Source organism: Cibotium barometz, chromosome 10, assembly GCF_041138505.1.
Source record: "Cibotium barometz isolate CiBa-2024 chromosome 10, ASM4113850v1, whole genome shotgun sequence".
NCBI classification, from domain to species: domain Eukaryota; kingdom Viridiplantae; phylum Streptophyta; class Polypodiopsida; order Cyatheales; family Cibotiaceae; genus Cibotium; species Cibotium barometz.
This window is the reverse complement of record NC_141055.1, coordinates 61,091,265-61,108,305: the sequence shown is the minus strand read 5'-3', so window position 1 is coordinate 61,108,305 and position 17,041 is coordinate 61,091,265. Positions and strand designations below refer to the sequence as shown.

Here is a 17,041-nt window from a genome sequence, read left to right as displayed (position 1 = left end):
CATGAGAGGGATGAATTCTACATGGCTTTCAATTTTATGCACTTTCAATAGACTTATATAGCAATGTCACCTTTCAAACTTGAGGTGTCCTATAGGAAGATGGTCGTTTTTTAGCACCAACAATGCTCCCAATCCCTAATTTGCATAGTTTTCTCAAATCTTCACAATATCTATAAGTTAGGCATTGTTGTGAAAATTGGGTGAGCACCCAACACTTTGAAAACACACTAAGAATGACAAAGGTACCATTCTTTATGTCCATGATTTTAGAAAGTGGTTATTTTGCCTAACTTAGAATGAGGAACACACTATTCAATGGGAAAATGGAAGGTCAAAGACTAGAGCTTAGTATATCAATAATGAATACCCTAAAAAAGAAATACGTTAAAAATCAAGATGAATACAATGAAGGACCTAAAAAGTAAGCATGGTTGGAAATGACATACTAGTTGATGTTTTTTTGTATGGGTTTGTAAATAATCACAGTATTGTATGATATGTAAGTAATCCAAAACTATAGCAAAAACATGGTTCTTTAAATTCTTTTGGCCCTTTATGTCCATTGCACTTGATTGTAAACAAGATGGATAATGTTACATACTTGCTAATGTAATTGAATTGGATTTCTAAAATGATATGACTTACACAAAAGTTACGAATACTTTTATCATTTGTCATGCACCTCGAGTTTTGAAGTTAAGTGGTACATTGCTTGAGTAGTACTAAAAACTTGTAGAGGAGCACAACAGCCACTTTAGCTTTCAATGTTAATACACAGACTTCACTTGGTACGTTACAAAAGATGAAATAGCACAAAATACATGACATCCTTTACACCCATCTACAAAGTAAAACTAAAATGATACCAAGGGAACCATTCAAGATTAATATGGGTGACCAAGGTTTATGCTTGTGTTGAATCTCATGTAACCCAACCATGTCAAAGGCTCATGTTCCCCCACAAGTTTTACATTGTGTACTTAGAATAAGTAGATAGTAGCGATTGAGTCATTTGAGTTGCCCTTGACACAGATTATTTTGCATTTTTTATGATATTATACTTAGAGCACTTAACTTTACCATTTTTGTGAAGAAAAGCCACAAAAGTGCACAACTCGCCATAGGGTTTTTAAAATCCAATTATGGAAAAAATATTCACACCATTACATGTTTAAACATATAAGAACCAACAATGATTATCGGGATTATTTTTAAAGATAGGTTTTGAGATGCATAAAATGAAAATGAGAGCAGAAAAAACAGGCACACGAAGAGAGAGAGAGAGAGAGAGAGAGAGAGAGAGAGAGAGAGAGAGAGAGAGAGAGTTCATGCTCTTGAAAGAACACTTTTCCTCGAATAACTGAGAGAGAGAGAGAGAGAGATCTTGCAATTATTGAAGTAAAAGTCCCAACTTCTCCTCAGCCCTGTAGATCTAGGGACCCTCCTCACCACCTCACCGACGTTGGACATCCTTTATGGACCCCTACCACACATAGATGGATAACTCCCTCTCCACACACACACCCCCGTATCCTCTACACCCACTTTATATCCACGATGATGAGGATGGCGATCCTCCATGATGAGGATGACGATGATGATCCATACATATCTACATTTACCTAGGGATTAGTGTTGGTTCTTTTTGTTATCTTTTTTTCCATGAGAGATTCCATGGACACATTGTACACCTTCTTGTCTCATAGACTTGTTGGGTCTTTTGCAAGACACTAATATCTCTCACACACATTGTTAATGCTTGTAAGCAAACTTTATTCCTAATTATTTCTTATCACTATATTTGAAAATATTACACATTTTCCCAAATACTTACAAGTGAACCTTATAATGAATAGACTCATTTAGCATTCGTAACACACAAATCCAGATACAACTGCTCAAGTGGGGGGGGGGGGGGGGGACACTGCTAATAATAATGCACCATAAGCCAACTATTTCAGATATGTTTTAGGCATACAAGGCCTGCTACTCAACAACTCCATGCCAACATCAATAACTACAAGGTTTTAAGGTAAAACCCGCTTAAAAGACAAAGCTGTATCAAGAATGCACCGTGATGATATAAGTAGCACTGGTAGGGGCATCATGAATTTATCTTGAAGCACCGTTACATGTTTTAACATATAAGAACCGACAATGATTAATGGAATAATTTTTAAAGACAGGTTTTGATATCCATGAAGTGAGATTGAGAGCGACAAAAGAGAGCACGCGGCGCGCAGAGGATGTGCACACTATGCTACGGGAGGTCGACTCAGAGGAGCACTTCATATATAGGTGCACCATATATTATGAGATTCGAGGGAGGTTCCAATGTCTCTTCAGAGAGGGTTTTGGACCCTTATCCAGGATCATGGATTACCCTGATCAACGGAGCCTAGGCCTCTTCCTACTAGAGCTTCATCACCATCGAGACTCATTGGTTAAGGAATCGAGACCCCGTGGGAGACATCCACCCCGGCCCTAGGCAACAATCACTCCGTTCTTCCGACCATGACAGGGCGCCACACCAGCCATGGATGGCATACCCACATTCTACAGTGCCCAAACCCCCACCAGACCCCCCTCTAGTGTGACTCTAGACCATGCCACGGCACTATAGCGAGCCCGACGTCCCAGACTCCCTCGACCTCGCCAGCAACACAGACATCAGCCCCAGCTTGAGGAGATCTTGGAGAGGCACAGAGCCAACTTCCCATGCCCAGCGGATCGGTAGAGCCTTCTACAGGCTAACCCCATGCCCCTCCTCCTACCGGGGCTTAGCTCCATAGGTTGTATGATGATAATGGTCCCACTTTGTATCATATAGCACATTCCAAGCTTATAGCTCTCGTCTTTGTTTTTTTTTGTACCATGATGAGATTACATGGACACTATTGTATCACTTTTGGTCTCATAGACCCACTGGGTCTTTTGAAGACGTTTAATATAGCTCTCTCTCTCTCTCTCTCTCTCTCTCACACACACACACACACACACACAATTAATATTTGTAAGCACACTTAAATTCCTGATTATTTTGTATCACTTCCAAAAAATTCTAGATTTGAAAATATTACACATTTTCCCAAAAACTTACAAGGCACCTTACAAAAAACTGATTCATTTAGCATTCATAATACACTCAAATGCAGATACAACTTAAGTGGGGGGAACACTGCTAACAGTAATGCAACATAAGCCAACTATTTCAAACATGTTTTAGACATACAAGGCCTGTTACTCAACGACTCCATGTCAACATCAATAACTACAAGATTTTGAAGGTAAAAACTGCTTAAGAGACAAAGCTGTATCAGGAATGCATCTTGATGATATCAGCAGCACCGGTAGGGGCATCACAAATTTATCTTGAAGGTATCCGCTGCACCAAACTTTCTTCTTACCTCACTCTCCTCCGAGCTAGAGCTCCCGCCATCCGATTCAAAAGCATCTATGGGAACCGACTCATCGATTTTAAAAGAAGGGCTACAGAGCACATCCGAACTTGAATTGACTTTTCCAGCTTCATGGGGAACACACTCTGCAATACAATGGCTTGTTGTGAGCATTACAGCCTGTGCTAGGTGAGTGATTTCGATGACCGTTGTGGAGTCATCAACAGGTAATGGTTGTAGCCAAGGCTCTCCATCCATGCGCATGTAGGTCTTGTCTGCAAAACCTTTATGAAATTCTATCCTGACTTTATGGGCCTGAGAAAATAAAAGAGGGGGGGGGGGGAAGCGGAAAGAAAAAAAAATGTTAATGGTTGAATTGGGCATAATAATAGCATGAGATTTGAAGTCCATGTTAAGCATAATCCTAAACCAAAAACTGCTGTGTTTTCCTAACATGTGAAGCTGTTAGTATCAATTAGTGGATGAGCCTCTTATAATCCTCATCTAACATCCAAGAGTTGCCTCTTTCATATGGCTTGATTTTAATAGGCAAGCTAGCTCATCTAACTTCAAAACCTGCACACCTCTCTCTCTCTCTCTCTCTCTCTCTCTCTCTCTCTCTCTATATATATATATATATATATATATATATACACGGATGACCACGAGAGGATGCCCCACCAGCTATGGATGACATAACCCACAGCCTCATCGAGCCACAGTGCACACATTCTTGAGTGCCCGACCCCCTGCCAAACCCCACTCTGGCGTGACTCTAGACCGGGCCATGACACTACAGCGAGCCCGACGCCCCAGACTCCCTAGACCTCACCAGCAACACAGACATCAGCCCCAGCTTGAGGAGATCTTGGAGAGGCAAAGAAGAGCCTTTTACAGGCTAAACCCATGCTTGATTTCTTTTACGGCCCCCTCCCCGGTAGGGGGTGTTAGCTCCAGAGGTTGTATGATGATGGTCCCACTTTGTATCATATGGCTCGGATTTGACATTCTCAGCTCATAGCTCTAGTCTTTGTTTTCTTTTAAACCATGATGAAATTACATGGACACTATTGTATCACTTTTGGTCTCATAGACCCACTAGGTCTTTTGAAGACGTTTAATATAACTTTCTCTCTCTCTCTCTCTCTCTCTCTCTCTCTCTCTCTCTCTCGATGACTGGAGGAACATCATTGTACTACTTGTTTGTCTCATAGGCCAATTTTGACCTTTTGCAAACGTTAATATAACATTTCATTTCTATCTCTCTCTCTCATGAGATTATTCGAGCAGAGCTGGCGGCTGCACCTCTGGTGATTGAGGCTCTTACGAGATCAGTTGAGTCCTCCCGACAGTTAGCTTTACAGGGAGACACGGCTTGTTGGTATGGACAGATGACATCTTGGTTCCAGGCACATGGTTTTAGCATGAACAGATTACCTCCCTTCCAGTATTCTCTGGAGGCACCCTCTCTCACTCACACGGACACAGATTACCAGACTCATCCGTCAGGATTTAGTTCAGCTGGACATTAGGAGGACATGGATGCCTGCTTAGGCGCACAGAGAGCCAGACTCAGAGGCACATTACAGACTTCTTTAATCTTGCCATCACTGCGCCAGATGGACCATAGCAGCAGAGCAGGACATGGATACTGCCCACACCAGCGGTACACTGATTGATCGTGCGACTGAGCTTGGGTGGTCCAGACGCCCACGACTACGGAGGAGGGCATCCCAACATAGACGGAGGTTGCAGCGGCGGATTCGGATTATTCTTGCGAGACATGCGGGACACCCAGTAAGGGTGCTGACCACAGAGGATATTGAGGAGATCCGCTAGCGTCCGATGCGGCACATATTATGAGATGGAGGCACCTCCATAGTGTACCCCCCCGTCCCACATGATATTGTATCCCCTCACTATACTCCACTCACCTCCATAGCGTAGCCCCCCCCTCACTATATTCACACCCTATAAGGGTTTCTGTTTACCTTCCAGTTCCAATTTCATTTTCTAGGTGCCAGTAGTATCATCTTTATTTTTCATTTTCTGGTTTTTTATCCAGACATTGTATCAGATCCACCATGATGTAACTTTTTGGTCTCATAGGTCATTATGGCCTTTTGAAGACATTAATATAACATTTCATTTCATTTCTCTCTCTCTCTCTCTCTCTCTCTCTCTCTCTCTCTCTCTCTCCAAAGATGGGGTGTAGCCTCGTACCTAGATACATCGCCAGACAAAGTAGACGAGATAGCATTCCACCAAGCATTATTGGAAGCACTACATTGCCAATGGCAATCAACAGAAAAAAGGGCTAAATATGAATACTACTGTTCGCACATTAATCCAAACCACTGGGTCACATACTCACAAGAAGAAGATAATGCTCAGAAATACATAAGCACACCCATTCCTGCTAATGCCAGGCGAGGTCTTGCGCTCATCCGCACCCGGTCACACACTCTCGAGATTGAGAGAGGAGAATGGAGCGGTGTCTCGAGAGAGAAAAGATTATGCTGGCTATGTAGTCTGGGAGCAGTGGAGACAGAGGAGCATGTTCTTTTAACATGCCCACAATATCAGCACATAAGGAGAGATTTCAACACCACTCTAGAAGGATACACCGACTTAGTGAATTTGCTCTCGCATGGCCAACTTGCTGCCCTTGGCATATACTTCATCAAAATTCTCAAGCACCGTGACTACCTTGTAAGATGGCCACACACTAGTCTTTTTTTTTTTTCCCTCCCATGAAAGGAGGAGGCTTTGTTTACAGCTTTTGTACTTACTTCGTGGGGGTCCCATGGGCCGTTTTTCGGCCTCCCGAGGACGATAATATCTTCTTCTTCTTCTTCTTCTTCTTCTTCTCTCTCTCTCTCTCTCTCTCTCTCTCTCTCTCTCTCTCTCTCTCTATATATATATATATATATATATATATATATATATATATATATATATATAGAGAGAGAGAGAGAGAGAGAGAGAGAGAAGAAGAAGAAGAAGAAGAAGAAGAATATATTATCTCTACTCATATATATATATATATATATATGAGTAGAGATAGCCCTATCTCATGGCGGCACTTCAGAGAGCCCCGGACACAGACACCCATTGCAGACCCACAGACATGGCACACATATGCAGAGGGCCTATACCACGCCCCACAGCAGCCACCTATACCTCACCCACAGGAGCCTCGACGTACCACAACTAGCTTCTTTACCCACTCGATGGTAAAGGAAGCTATCCGCCGCCTACAGCATGGACGGGCCGCCGACCATATGGGCCTACAGGGTGAGTGGAGTAGATTCTTTGGCTCCTTCTCTTGCACACCTGTTTAACAAGGCACTAGCAGAGGGTTTGCCTGCGGAGTGGACGATGCACACCATTGTGCCGATCCACAAAACAAGGGTCGATCCGAGCAACTACAGGACCGTTATGGTTGGCCACGTGTTGGCCAAACTCTATGGTGCAGTGTTGGAGCAAGAGCTTAGCTTATATGCCGAGCGAGCAGGTTTACGCTCATCAGGGCAGGCAAGCTTCAGGAGAGCTTTCTCTACCACTGACCATGTATTCACTTTGAGATGTATGATTGATCAGGCCAGAGTGAGGAAGAGAAAGCTCTATTGCTGCTTTGTAGATTTCCGCAAGGCATTTAACACAGTACCACGAGAGAGGCTCTTTCAATGCCTGCAGTCTCTTGGCATACCAGCAGATATGACATGGGGCATCTATGCATTATATGAGCAGGTTTTTGGGCGAGTCAGATGCCCATGAGGTATGTCCGAGACTATTGCTAGCACCATTGGTGTGAAAAAAGGATGCCCACTTTCCCCCACGCTATTTGGGTTATACATTGATGAGGTGGCTGACTTCATTACACGGGGAGGCGGAGATGGAGTTGATCTAGCACGTACCTCAGTACATATTATGCTTTATGCTGATGATATTGTATTAGTGTCTGAGTCTCCAGTAGGTCTACAACAGCTTCTACATGCACTCGATAATTTCTGCACACAAAGGGGTCTTACTGTGAACCTTAGGAAACCAAGGTTATGGTCTTTCATACATCAAGACAGGGCAGGAGTCAGCTAACATTCACTCTCGCAGGACGCCACGTGGAGGTGGTGACATCATACGTGTACCTAGGGGTTACCTTCTCTGCAGCAGCCACGCGCTTCACCATGGGTTCAGCAGCCAGAGCTAGATTGACACGGGGATATGCAACATTGGCTATGCTAGAGAGACAGTGCCACCAGGCGCATTTTCAGGAGCCCCGGACGAAGGGGTGGCTATTTGACACATTAGTCACACCGGCACTGATGTATGGAGCAGCGGTATGGGCGCTAGGCCTTGCTACCCATTGGTGGACACAAATAGAGAGACCACAGGCCCTCATGATGGCACGCATGATACGCAGCAAACCGTCAGTACCTCATGACATTATCCGAGCAGAGTTTGCTGCCCCTCCTATGTTGGTAGAGGCCATATTCCAGACTATATGCATGCTAGACAGATTCAGAGAGATGCCACAGGACAGATTGTCATACAGAGCTTTTGAGGCATCTAGACAACTGGCTGAGGCAGGAGACAGAGGATCATGGTATGCACAAGTCACACATTGGTTCTCACAGCATGGCCTAGACATGGATCATCTACCACCATTCCAGTATGATAGGGATGCACCACATATCCGTCTCTCTCATAGTGAGAGGAACAAAGTATTGAGACAGGACCTATGGCAGCTCTATACACGAGAGACATGGATATCGCCTACATAGCCTCTTCCACCGAAGATGCTATACTACTACAGAGATCACTTCATGAGTATCACTGATGATGGATTTATAGAGAGGCCTAGATACATGGAGGGCTTTTTACCACACGGCTCTCGAGTAGCTATTGGTCAACTTAGAGTCTCATCACATCGATTGGAGATCGAGACTGGCAGAGCAGCACGAATCCCCCGAGAGGAGAGGGTATGCAGATTGTGCAGAGAGGAGGTGGAGAGTGAGGAGCATTATGTATGCAGATGCAGAGCAGATACAGCCATTAGAGAGAGATATCCCATTTTATTCAGAGAGCCACATTCCCTACGCCAGATCTTTGAGGCAGCAGACCAGCGCATACTGGGGAGATTCATTCTAGACATACAGCGTCACAGAGAGACATCATTACAGGCTCAAACAGCTCCAGAGCCCACGTGTGTAGTAATAACAGACACGTGTGATGTTAACAATTGACACGTGGGGTTTGTGAATATTAAAAACGACTCTTTTTTTATTCTATTTGCACCTGAGAGAGACAGAGACAGAGACAGATCCATCGAGCACGACAGCGATCCATCGACCACCGCAACAATCCATCGAGCCACCGACAGCTTTGGTATGTGTTTCTCTTGCACACACTCATGCACGCGCCTGCGCGCGCACGCGCGCACACACACACACTCATGCAAGAACACACAAAGACACACACACACTCATGCATGCACACAATGAGACACACACACACACACACACACTCTCATGCAAGAACACACAGAGACACACACACACTCATGCACGCACACAATGAGACACACACACACACACACACACTCATACAAGAACACACAGAGACACACATACGACAGACACAGATTACTACATTTTTTCAGAGATCCACCCCCCTCCCAGCCCCTACTCAGTAGGGAATTGCTCTCCTGAGAGCAGAGACACTCAGAGCCCGCAAGAGACAGAGGACACCTGGCTTTCGGACACCACGCCGATACCAGAGAGAGATGACAAAGATCAAAGCTCAGTTTCACAGAGAGGGTGCGGAGCGACTGGCTCGCTTCAGAGCAGACCCAGGCATGTTCTTCAAGGAGCTGTGGACACCCCCTTCATTGATGTATACCATTTTATACCCCCAGTATGGTACAGGATGGAGCTAGCTAGGTTGCATATCATGATTGTATACTCCATGCATATAGCTTTGCATTCTCCTAGTTGTAGAGCTCCACTCATTGTACTTATTGCACACCCAAATTCAGCTTTTTAGTTCAGTACTTTTTCATTTTGTTGGGATGACAGAGGATACCCCACACAGGTACACTCATTTGTCTCATAGACCGAGTTCGGTCTTTTGGAAGACATTAATAAAATCTTTCTATCTTATCAAGGACCAGAAGAAGACATTGAACAGCAGCATCACCGCCATCAAGAAGGACTTATTGACGCACATGGGGAAGCTGGAGGCCCAAGCGGAAATATGGAAGGAAGAGAAGCTTACCATCCAAGAGGAGTGGGAGAAGGAAAAGCTCGCCATGCAGGAGGAAATCAACCTTTTGAAGGGCGAAGTGGCATCCTTACGCGATCGTCCACGGGAGGAAGGAGAGACTCTTGAGGTGGACAAAGAGGCAATCAAAGAAGAGATCACCAAAACCCTCACCCACACAATCGAGGGGAAAATGGAGGCGGCGCGCGAAGGATGGGTAGAAGTGATGAAGAAGAACATCAAAAAGGAGGTGCAAGAAGATGTACAAGTGATGAAGAAGAACATCAAGAAGGAGGTACAAGAAGATGTACACATGATGCAGTCTACTCTTGATGAAGAGAAGATGCGACGGATCCGGCGCCTCAACATCCGAGTCACAGGGATACCAGAGAGCACTACCTCCACGCCCGAGATTGACGGGCAGAACCTATGTACCAAGCTAGGACTAAAGGAGGATGAGCCGCTCCCATTCACTAGAGTATGGAGGACAACCCCAAAGGACTCCACCAAAGGCAAGGCCTTAGTGCTACAGTTCCCGGACGAGGAGAGTAGGATGAGTTTTATGAGAAGACGGGCTATCTTGAGGAGCTTGCCAGGGGACCCCATCTACTTCGATGATGACCTCACATGGATGCAACTGGAGCATAGAAGATTATGCATGCCGAAGATCAAGGCGGCACGCAAAGAAGGGAAGAAGGCACATTATAGGGATGGTCACATCTACATTGATGGGAAGAGGGTCGAATAGCGCCATCTAGCCTATGAGACACGGAGGAAACAACATGAAGACAAAGAGATACACATAGCAATCTGGAACTGTAATGGAGTCCTATGGACACATCCAAGGAGACTTGAGGAGGTGATGGAGGGCCGGGATATCATCTTGATGACAGAGACACATGAGAGCCCAGAGAGGGGCTTACCACGGGTTGAGGGTTATCAGTGGGAGTCAGCTCACCGACAGGGGATGAGACAGGCCACCTCCCGAGGTTCAGGAGGTATTGCAGTGCTTTTCAGGCATGGGTTACATGAGCATGTTCGAGTCGTAGCACGAGACTCGGAGGCGAGATACATGTGGATTAGCTTACGCCTCTCGGAGACCAGATGGATTTATATCGCCCTTTGCTACTTTCCTCCGAAGGGGTCGCAGTTTGCCACCACCGAGGAGCCGGGTGGAGGAGAGGCTAGTGAGTCTCCATACTCTGTCTTATCTGAGGAGATCTTACACTATTCGACACTGGGAGAAGTCTTCTTGATGGGGGGCTTCAATGCACGGACTCAGAGCATACAGTGCGAGATCTATGACTTTGAGGATCCCTTGAGACTAGAGCCGCTAGCTACAGAGGATACAGGGACCACTCGGATCTCCGCTGATGGAGGAGCTGACAGCACTGGATATGGGCAACATTTGCTGGAGCTTGGGGTCCGACACCATCTCGTTATTTATAACGGGATGACTCAGTGGCCAGATTCAGGTGGGTTGACTTGCTTTCCAGTGGGAGGCGGCAGTAGTACAGTGGATTATGTGATGGGATCCCGGGAGGCAGCAGATATGGTGTCTCACTTCACCGTACCACCATGCCCCATTGGGGCGGATCATACATACCTATCCCTCACTTTCAGGAGCTTATTGGAGACCCACCCACCCATCATACAGCCACCACGCACTATTTTTCACTTCACTCAGGACCTAGCCGAGGTGTACGACTATCATGTTCATGATCAGCTATTTGCCTTAGATCCATCGGCACCCATGGCCATGCTCACCTCCCAGCTCTCACATGTATTGCACTCCGCAGCCGCGAGGAGTTTCCCATACCACATACAGACAGGACGGCCACCTACATCTGAAGCATGCCCCAGAATCGATGGTATGATGATGAGTGCAGAAACCTTTACCGCAGTCTCCGAGTGCAGAGGGCTCATGGGGAGATCACCCAGAGGCAGGCATGCAGGAGGATGCATACTCTCACCCACCGTAAGCGGCGAGCTTATGAGGCGGCTCAGTACTGGGACACATATCACATGCTCATGAGCAGAGATGCTGCTGCTACTTGGAGGAGACTCAGAGAGCCCCGTCCTCCCCCACCTATTGCCGATCCTCAGACCTGGCAGACATATGCAGAGAGACTTTATGATGTGCCTGCACAGCCCCCTATACCACAGCCCACAGAGCCATGCTCCACAGTCTCCATCTTCTTCACCCCACCTATGGTTAGGAGGGCCATATGCCGACTCCAACATGGACGGGCGACAGATCATACAGGATAACAGGGAGAGCATCTCATCTATGCTATTGATACATTGGCACCATTTCTTGCTCATCTCTTCAACAGAGCTCTGTCAGAGGGGTTTCCGGCTGAGTGGACGATGCACACTATTGTGCCGATCCATAAAGCGGGAGATGTACTAGACCCCGGGAACTACAGGACCATCATGATTGGCCATATATTGGCCAAACTATACGGGGCAGTTTTGGAGGCAGAGCTGAGCACTCATGCAGAGGTTGGGGGATTGAGAGCAGCAGGCCAGGCAGGCTTCCGTCGAGCCTTCTTGATCATCGACCACATTTTTACATTGAGGTGCCTGATTGATCAGGCCAAGGCACGGAGGCAACGGCTCTATTTTTGCTTTGTGGATTTCCGCAAGGCATTTGATACTGTGCCCAGAGAGCGCCTCTTTCGGCGACTACAGACACTAGGCATACCTTCAGACATGATGTGGGGCATATACAGGCTATATGAGAAGGTCTTTGGGAGAGTCCGATGCCCAGGAGGCTTATCCGACACAGTTGCTAGCACCATTGGTGTGAAGCAAGGGTGCCCGCTCTCCCCCACGCTCTTTGGGCTCTATATTGGTGAGGTGGTCGATTACATCACACAGGGAGGAGGCTCTGGGGTTGAGCTATCAGGTATTACTGTCCATGTTATGCTTTATGCTGATGACATCGTCTTGGTATCCGACACGCAGGTTGGGCTTCAAAGACACATTGTGGCTCTTGATGACTTCTGCGCACAGCAGGGCCTCACAGTGAACCTTGGGAAAACCAAGGTTATGATCCTCCACACTTCACCCGCAGTCAGGAGCCACACTACTCTCACATTAGCAGGAGGGCGGGTCGAGGTGGTGAGCTCTTATGTTTATCTTGGCATCACATTTACTAGCTCAGCTGGACGCTTCTCCATGGCTCAGGCAATCCAAGACAGAGTGACCCGGGGGTATGCAGCTCTTGTTGGCCTTGAGCGTCAGTGTCATCGGGCACATTTTCAGGAACCCCGCACGAAGGGGTGGCTCTTTGATACATTAGTGACACCAGCCTTGATGTATGTAGCAGCGGTTTGGGCACCAGGGCTTGCAGCCTCCACATGGGTACAGCTGGAGAGACCACAGATCTTGATGCTCTCGAGGATGATACGCAGCAAACCATCCGTCCCGCACGACATTGTTCGAGCTGAGTTTGCTGCACCACCTATGGCAGTGGAGGCATTGTTCCAGACGATCTCCTTTATATACAGGATGAGGGAGATGCCCACGGAGAGATTATCCCGCCGAGCTTTTGAGGCATCCAAACAGCTGGCCGAGGCTGGACACACTGGATCTTGGTATGCACAGATGCTACAGTGGTTCTCACATCATGGGATAGACATTGCGCGGTTGCCACCTTTTCAGTATGATCAGTCTGCTCCACGGGGTTACCTCTCTCTCAATGAGAGGAACAGAGTGATGAGACAGGACATATCGCAGCACTACATACAGGAGACATGGACAGCACCAGAGAGCCCACTACCACCGAAGATGCTGTATTATAGAGACCACTTTATGAGCATCTTAGGGGATGGGTTTATACATCGACCGCGGTACATGGATGTATACATGCCACACAGCTCTCGCGTTGCTATTGGACAGCTACGAGTCTCATCACATCAGCTAGAGATAGAGGCTGGGAGAGCGGCACGGGTTCCCAGAGCTGAGCGGATATGCAGATTGTGCCGCGAGGAGGTGGAGACTGAGGATCACTTTGTATGTAGATGTAGAGCCCACCAGGGGGTCAGAGACAGATATGCAGGATTGTTTGAGGAGCACTCTTCACTACATCAGTTGATGGAGGCCTCGGACCAGCGACAGCTTGGTAGACTACTACTAGAGCTTCATAGTTCTCGAGAGAGACTCCTCCAGACACCCGCTCCCACTAGGGGTGGGAGACAGTCCCAGCTCACAGATTTCTTCCAGAGAGCTATGCCAGTGCCAGCTGATGTACCACGTGGGGTGACCGCACAGAGAGCAAAGGAATTGAGAGCCAGGAGGAGACCTAGACAGACTGGACATAGAGCACCCCGACTCCGTCACCGAGAGATAGCAGCTATCCGAATGAGACACCAGATGGAGACACAGGAGAGGCTAGCTCGCTTTCATTCAGACTCAGGGTACATGTTCATGCCATTCACAGCCTCAGCATCGGCGATGTATGATATCTTATATCCCTCTTATGGCACTGGATGGAGTTAGACATAGATCTGCATAGCATGCTTGTGCTACCCCTTCAGCATATAGAGATGCATCTTGCCTTAGCACTCCATCCACATCCCCACCCCCCTTATATTGCCTCCACCGATCCATGATGATTCACAGTTGTATCCAGACACATGCACACTTTTTCTTTTGTTTCTTTTCTTCCGATGACCGGAAGAACACAGTTGTATTATTTTCTGTCTCATAGGCCGACTTTGGCCTCTCGTAGACGTTAATATATCTTTCTTTCTTTCTTTCTTTCTCTCTCTCTCTCCCCCTCGCCCTTACTCCATCGCGCATCAGGTCCGCTCCCGTCTTCTTCCGTGTCCTTGACCACAGCTTGGGCTGGGTGACTGTGACAATGGTGCTCCCTCTTGAAGATAGAATCGAAGAACAGGCTCAAAAGGCCCTTTCAGACCAAAAGAAACTGATAGACAGGACATTGAACCAACATCAAAAGGAGATTCATGCTGTCAGGACTGAGATTCAGGGCAAAGAGGAAATGTACAAACAGCTGCAAGCTAAGATGCGACAAGAGATGGAAGCCTGGAAGGATGCATGCCTGGCTGCATGCATGGAGAAATGTATGGAATTATGCAAGGAAGAGATGCACAAGTATGGCAAAGAGGAAGGAGAGCTAGCCACACAAGAAGCTCTTGCTCTAGAGATTGCCCAGTTGCAGGACACCAATGCCAAACTTGAGGCGGAACTAGAGAAGGCTAAGAAGGCAATCACAGCAGAGATTTAAGAGGCCAAATCAGGATTCCAGGAGGAGCATGCAGGCCTCCGAAAAGACATGGAGGCAACCAAAGAAGAGGTTGGAGAAACCTCCAAATGGGTTGAGGTTGTGAAAAAGCAGAAAACAGTCCACACCCCGAATGCCACATCCATCATGACGGCCACACTTGAGGAAGAGAAGCGTCGCCAATCTAGGGCTCTACATGTGCGAGTAACAGGCTTGCAAGCCAGGCCTAGCTTGAGAGTGATGCATGATACTTCCCACCAGAGAAATCAGAATATGCATGCAGGTTGACAGAGAAAGGGGAGACTCCCTATGCGCCATTATTTGCAAGCATTGCAGAGTTCTCCCAACAGGGAGAGGTCCTCCTATTAGGAGACTTTAATGCACGGACAAAAGGGGAACAAGTGCAGACATATGACTTCCAGGGAGATGCCATTATGTTGTCAAAAATTGACTTGGCTGAGATGGGCCTCCAGAGGGCCAACCAGGATCTAGGGAATGCAACATCATATGGTAGACACTTCTTGGAGATGGGGCCTATGCATGAGCTGGTTATATATAATGGGTTGTCCACATGGCCGCAATCGGACAGCCTTACATCTTTTCCGCATGGGGGAGGCACTAGTACGGTGGATTACCTCATGGGATCTCCCACTCTTATACCACACATCTCAGACTTCACCATACCTCCTCCCCCCATACCAGCTAACTGCGCATTACTTTCTTTCACGATCTCATGCCCCATCGTACCGCCCACACCCACACCCCTTGTCACCACCTTCACCCGGATTCATTTCCATCATGATCTTGACCACATCTATGAGGACCACCTCACCCGCCACATTTAAACTCTTGACTTATCCCTTCCTATCTCCACCATCACATCCCAACTTTCCTCCATCATCCATGAATCCGCCCACGCCAGCTTCCCCTACACGGTGTAGGCTACACCACATGCTCCACAGCAAGTTTGTCAGTGGGATCCCAACCCCAGAATGGATGGTATGATGAAGAGTGCAAAAACAACAAGCTTCGCCTCTTACGTGAGAGGGAACATGGGCTGATTTCAGCACATAAGATGCAACGCATCTTCCGTACATTCACTCACCGAAACAAACGGGCATTTTTCGCTAGACGAGAACAAGAGTTATACCAACTCTTTTTGAGCGAGGACAACTCAGCAGCTTGGCGCATTCTTGGGGGGGGGGGGGGGGGGGGGAGAGCACCTACACCTATCACAGATCCTAGCCTTTGGGAGGCCTATGCACGACAACTGTATGATGTGCCAAACCAGCCTATACCACAAATGTCACACATCCCTAGGCCTACATCATGTTATCTCTTTGATTCCCCCAATGTCACTAGGGCCTTAAAAAGCTGCATAATGGGAGAGCAAAAGATCATGAGGATCTACATGCAGAACATTTCGCCCACATGCACCACGTATTGGCTCCCATTCTTGCCAGCGCCAGTCTTTTTAACAGAGCACTTTGTGAAGGCTTCCCACCCTCCTAGACTACCAACACCATTGTCCCCATCCACAAAGCAAGAGATCCCACGGACCCAGGTAACTACAAGACTATCGTGATTGGTCACACAATGGCCAAAATCTATGGGGTAGTACTAGAGGACATGATGAGCTCTATGGCAGAGAGGATGGGAAACAGAGCATCTGGCCAGGCAGGCTTTAGAGAAACTTCTCCACGCTGGACCATATCTTTACTTTACGGGCTATCATAGATGAGGCCAGGTCCTCAAAGAGACATGTGTATTGCTGCTTTGTGGATTTCCGCAAAGCCTTTGACTCCGTCCCTCGATCTCCTCTGATAGGACGCTTGCAGGAGCTCCAGTTCTCACATGAGATGATATGGGGTGTGATGGCACTATATGAGGAAGTACTCTGCCAAGTACATGCACCCGGTGGGACCTCGGGAGATATATGTAGCACTATAGGTTAAGCAGGGCTGCCCACTCTCACCTACACACTTTGGCCTATACATTGATGAGATCGCCATATTTGTGGATAGTTTTGGTCACCATTGGCTCAGACACTAGTGCCCATATTGCTATATGCTGACGACATTGTCTTGATCTCAGATTCAGCCGAGGGTTTACAGAAACACTTAAATGC

The 17,041-nt window shown here is 47.2% G+C and overlaps 1 protein-coding gene across 2 annotated transcripts in view; it reads right to left on the bottom strand.

The window, feature by feature from the left end:
* Positions 1–3,038: 3,038 nt before the first annotated feature.
* LOC147635132 (diacylglycerol kinase 1-like) overlaps positions 3,039–17,041 on the bottom strand; it is a 91,639-nt gene continuing 77,636 nt past the window's right edge. For both annotated transcript variants that reach the window (XM_086804426.1, XM_086804427.1), the window contains one exon: positions 3,039–3,713. In XM_086804426.1, coding sequence (XP_086660552.1) covers positions 3,360–3,713 — 354 coding nt within the window. In that variant the 3' untranslated portion in view covers positions 3,039–3,359. The remainder of the gene's footprint in view (positions 3,714–17,041) is intronic.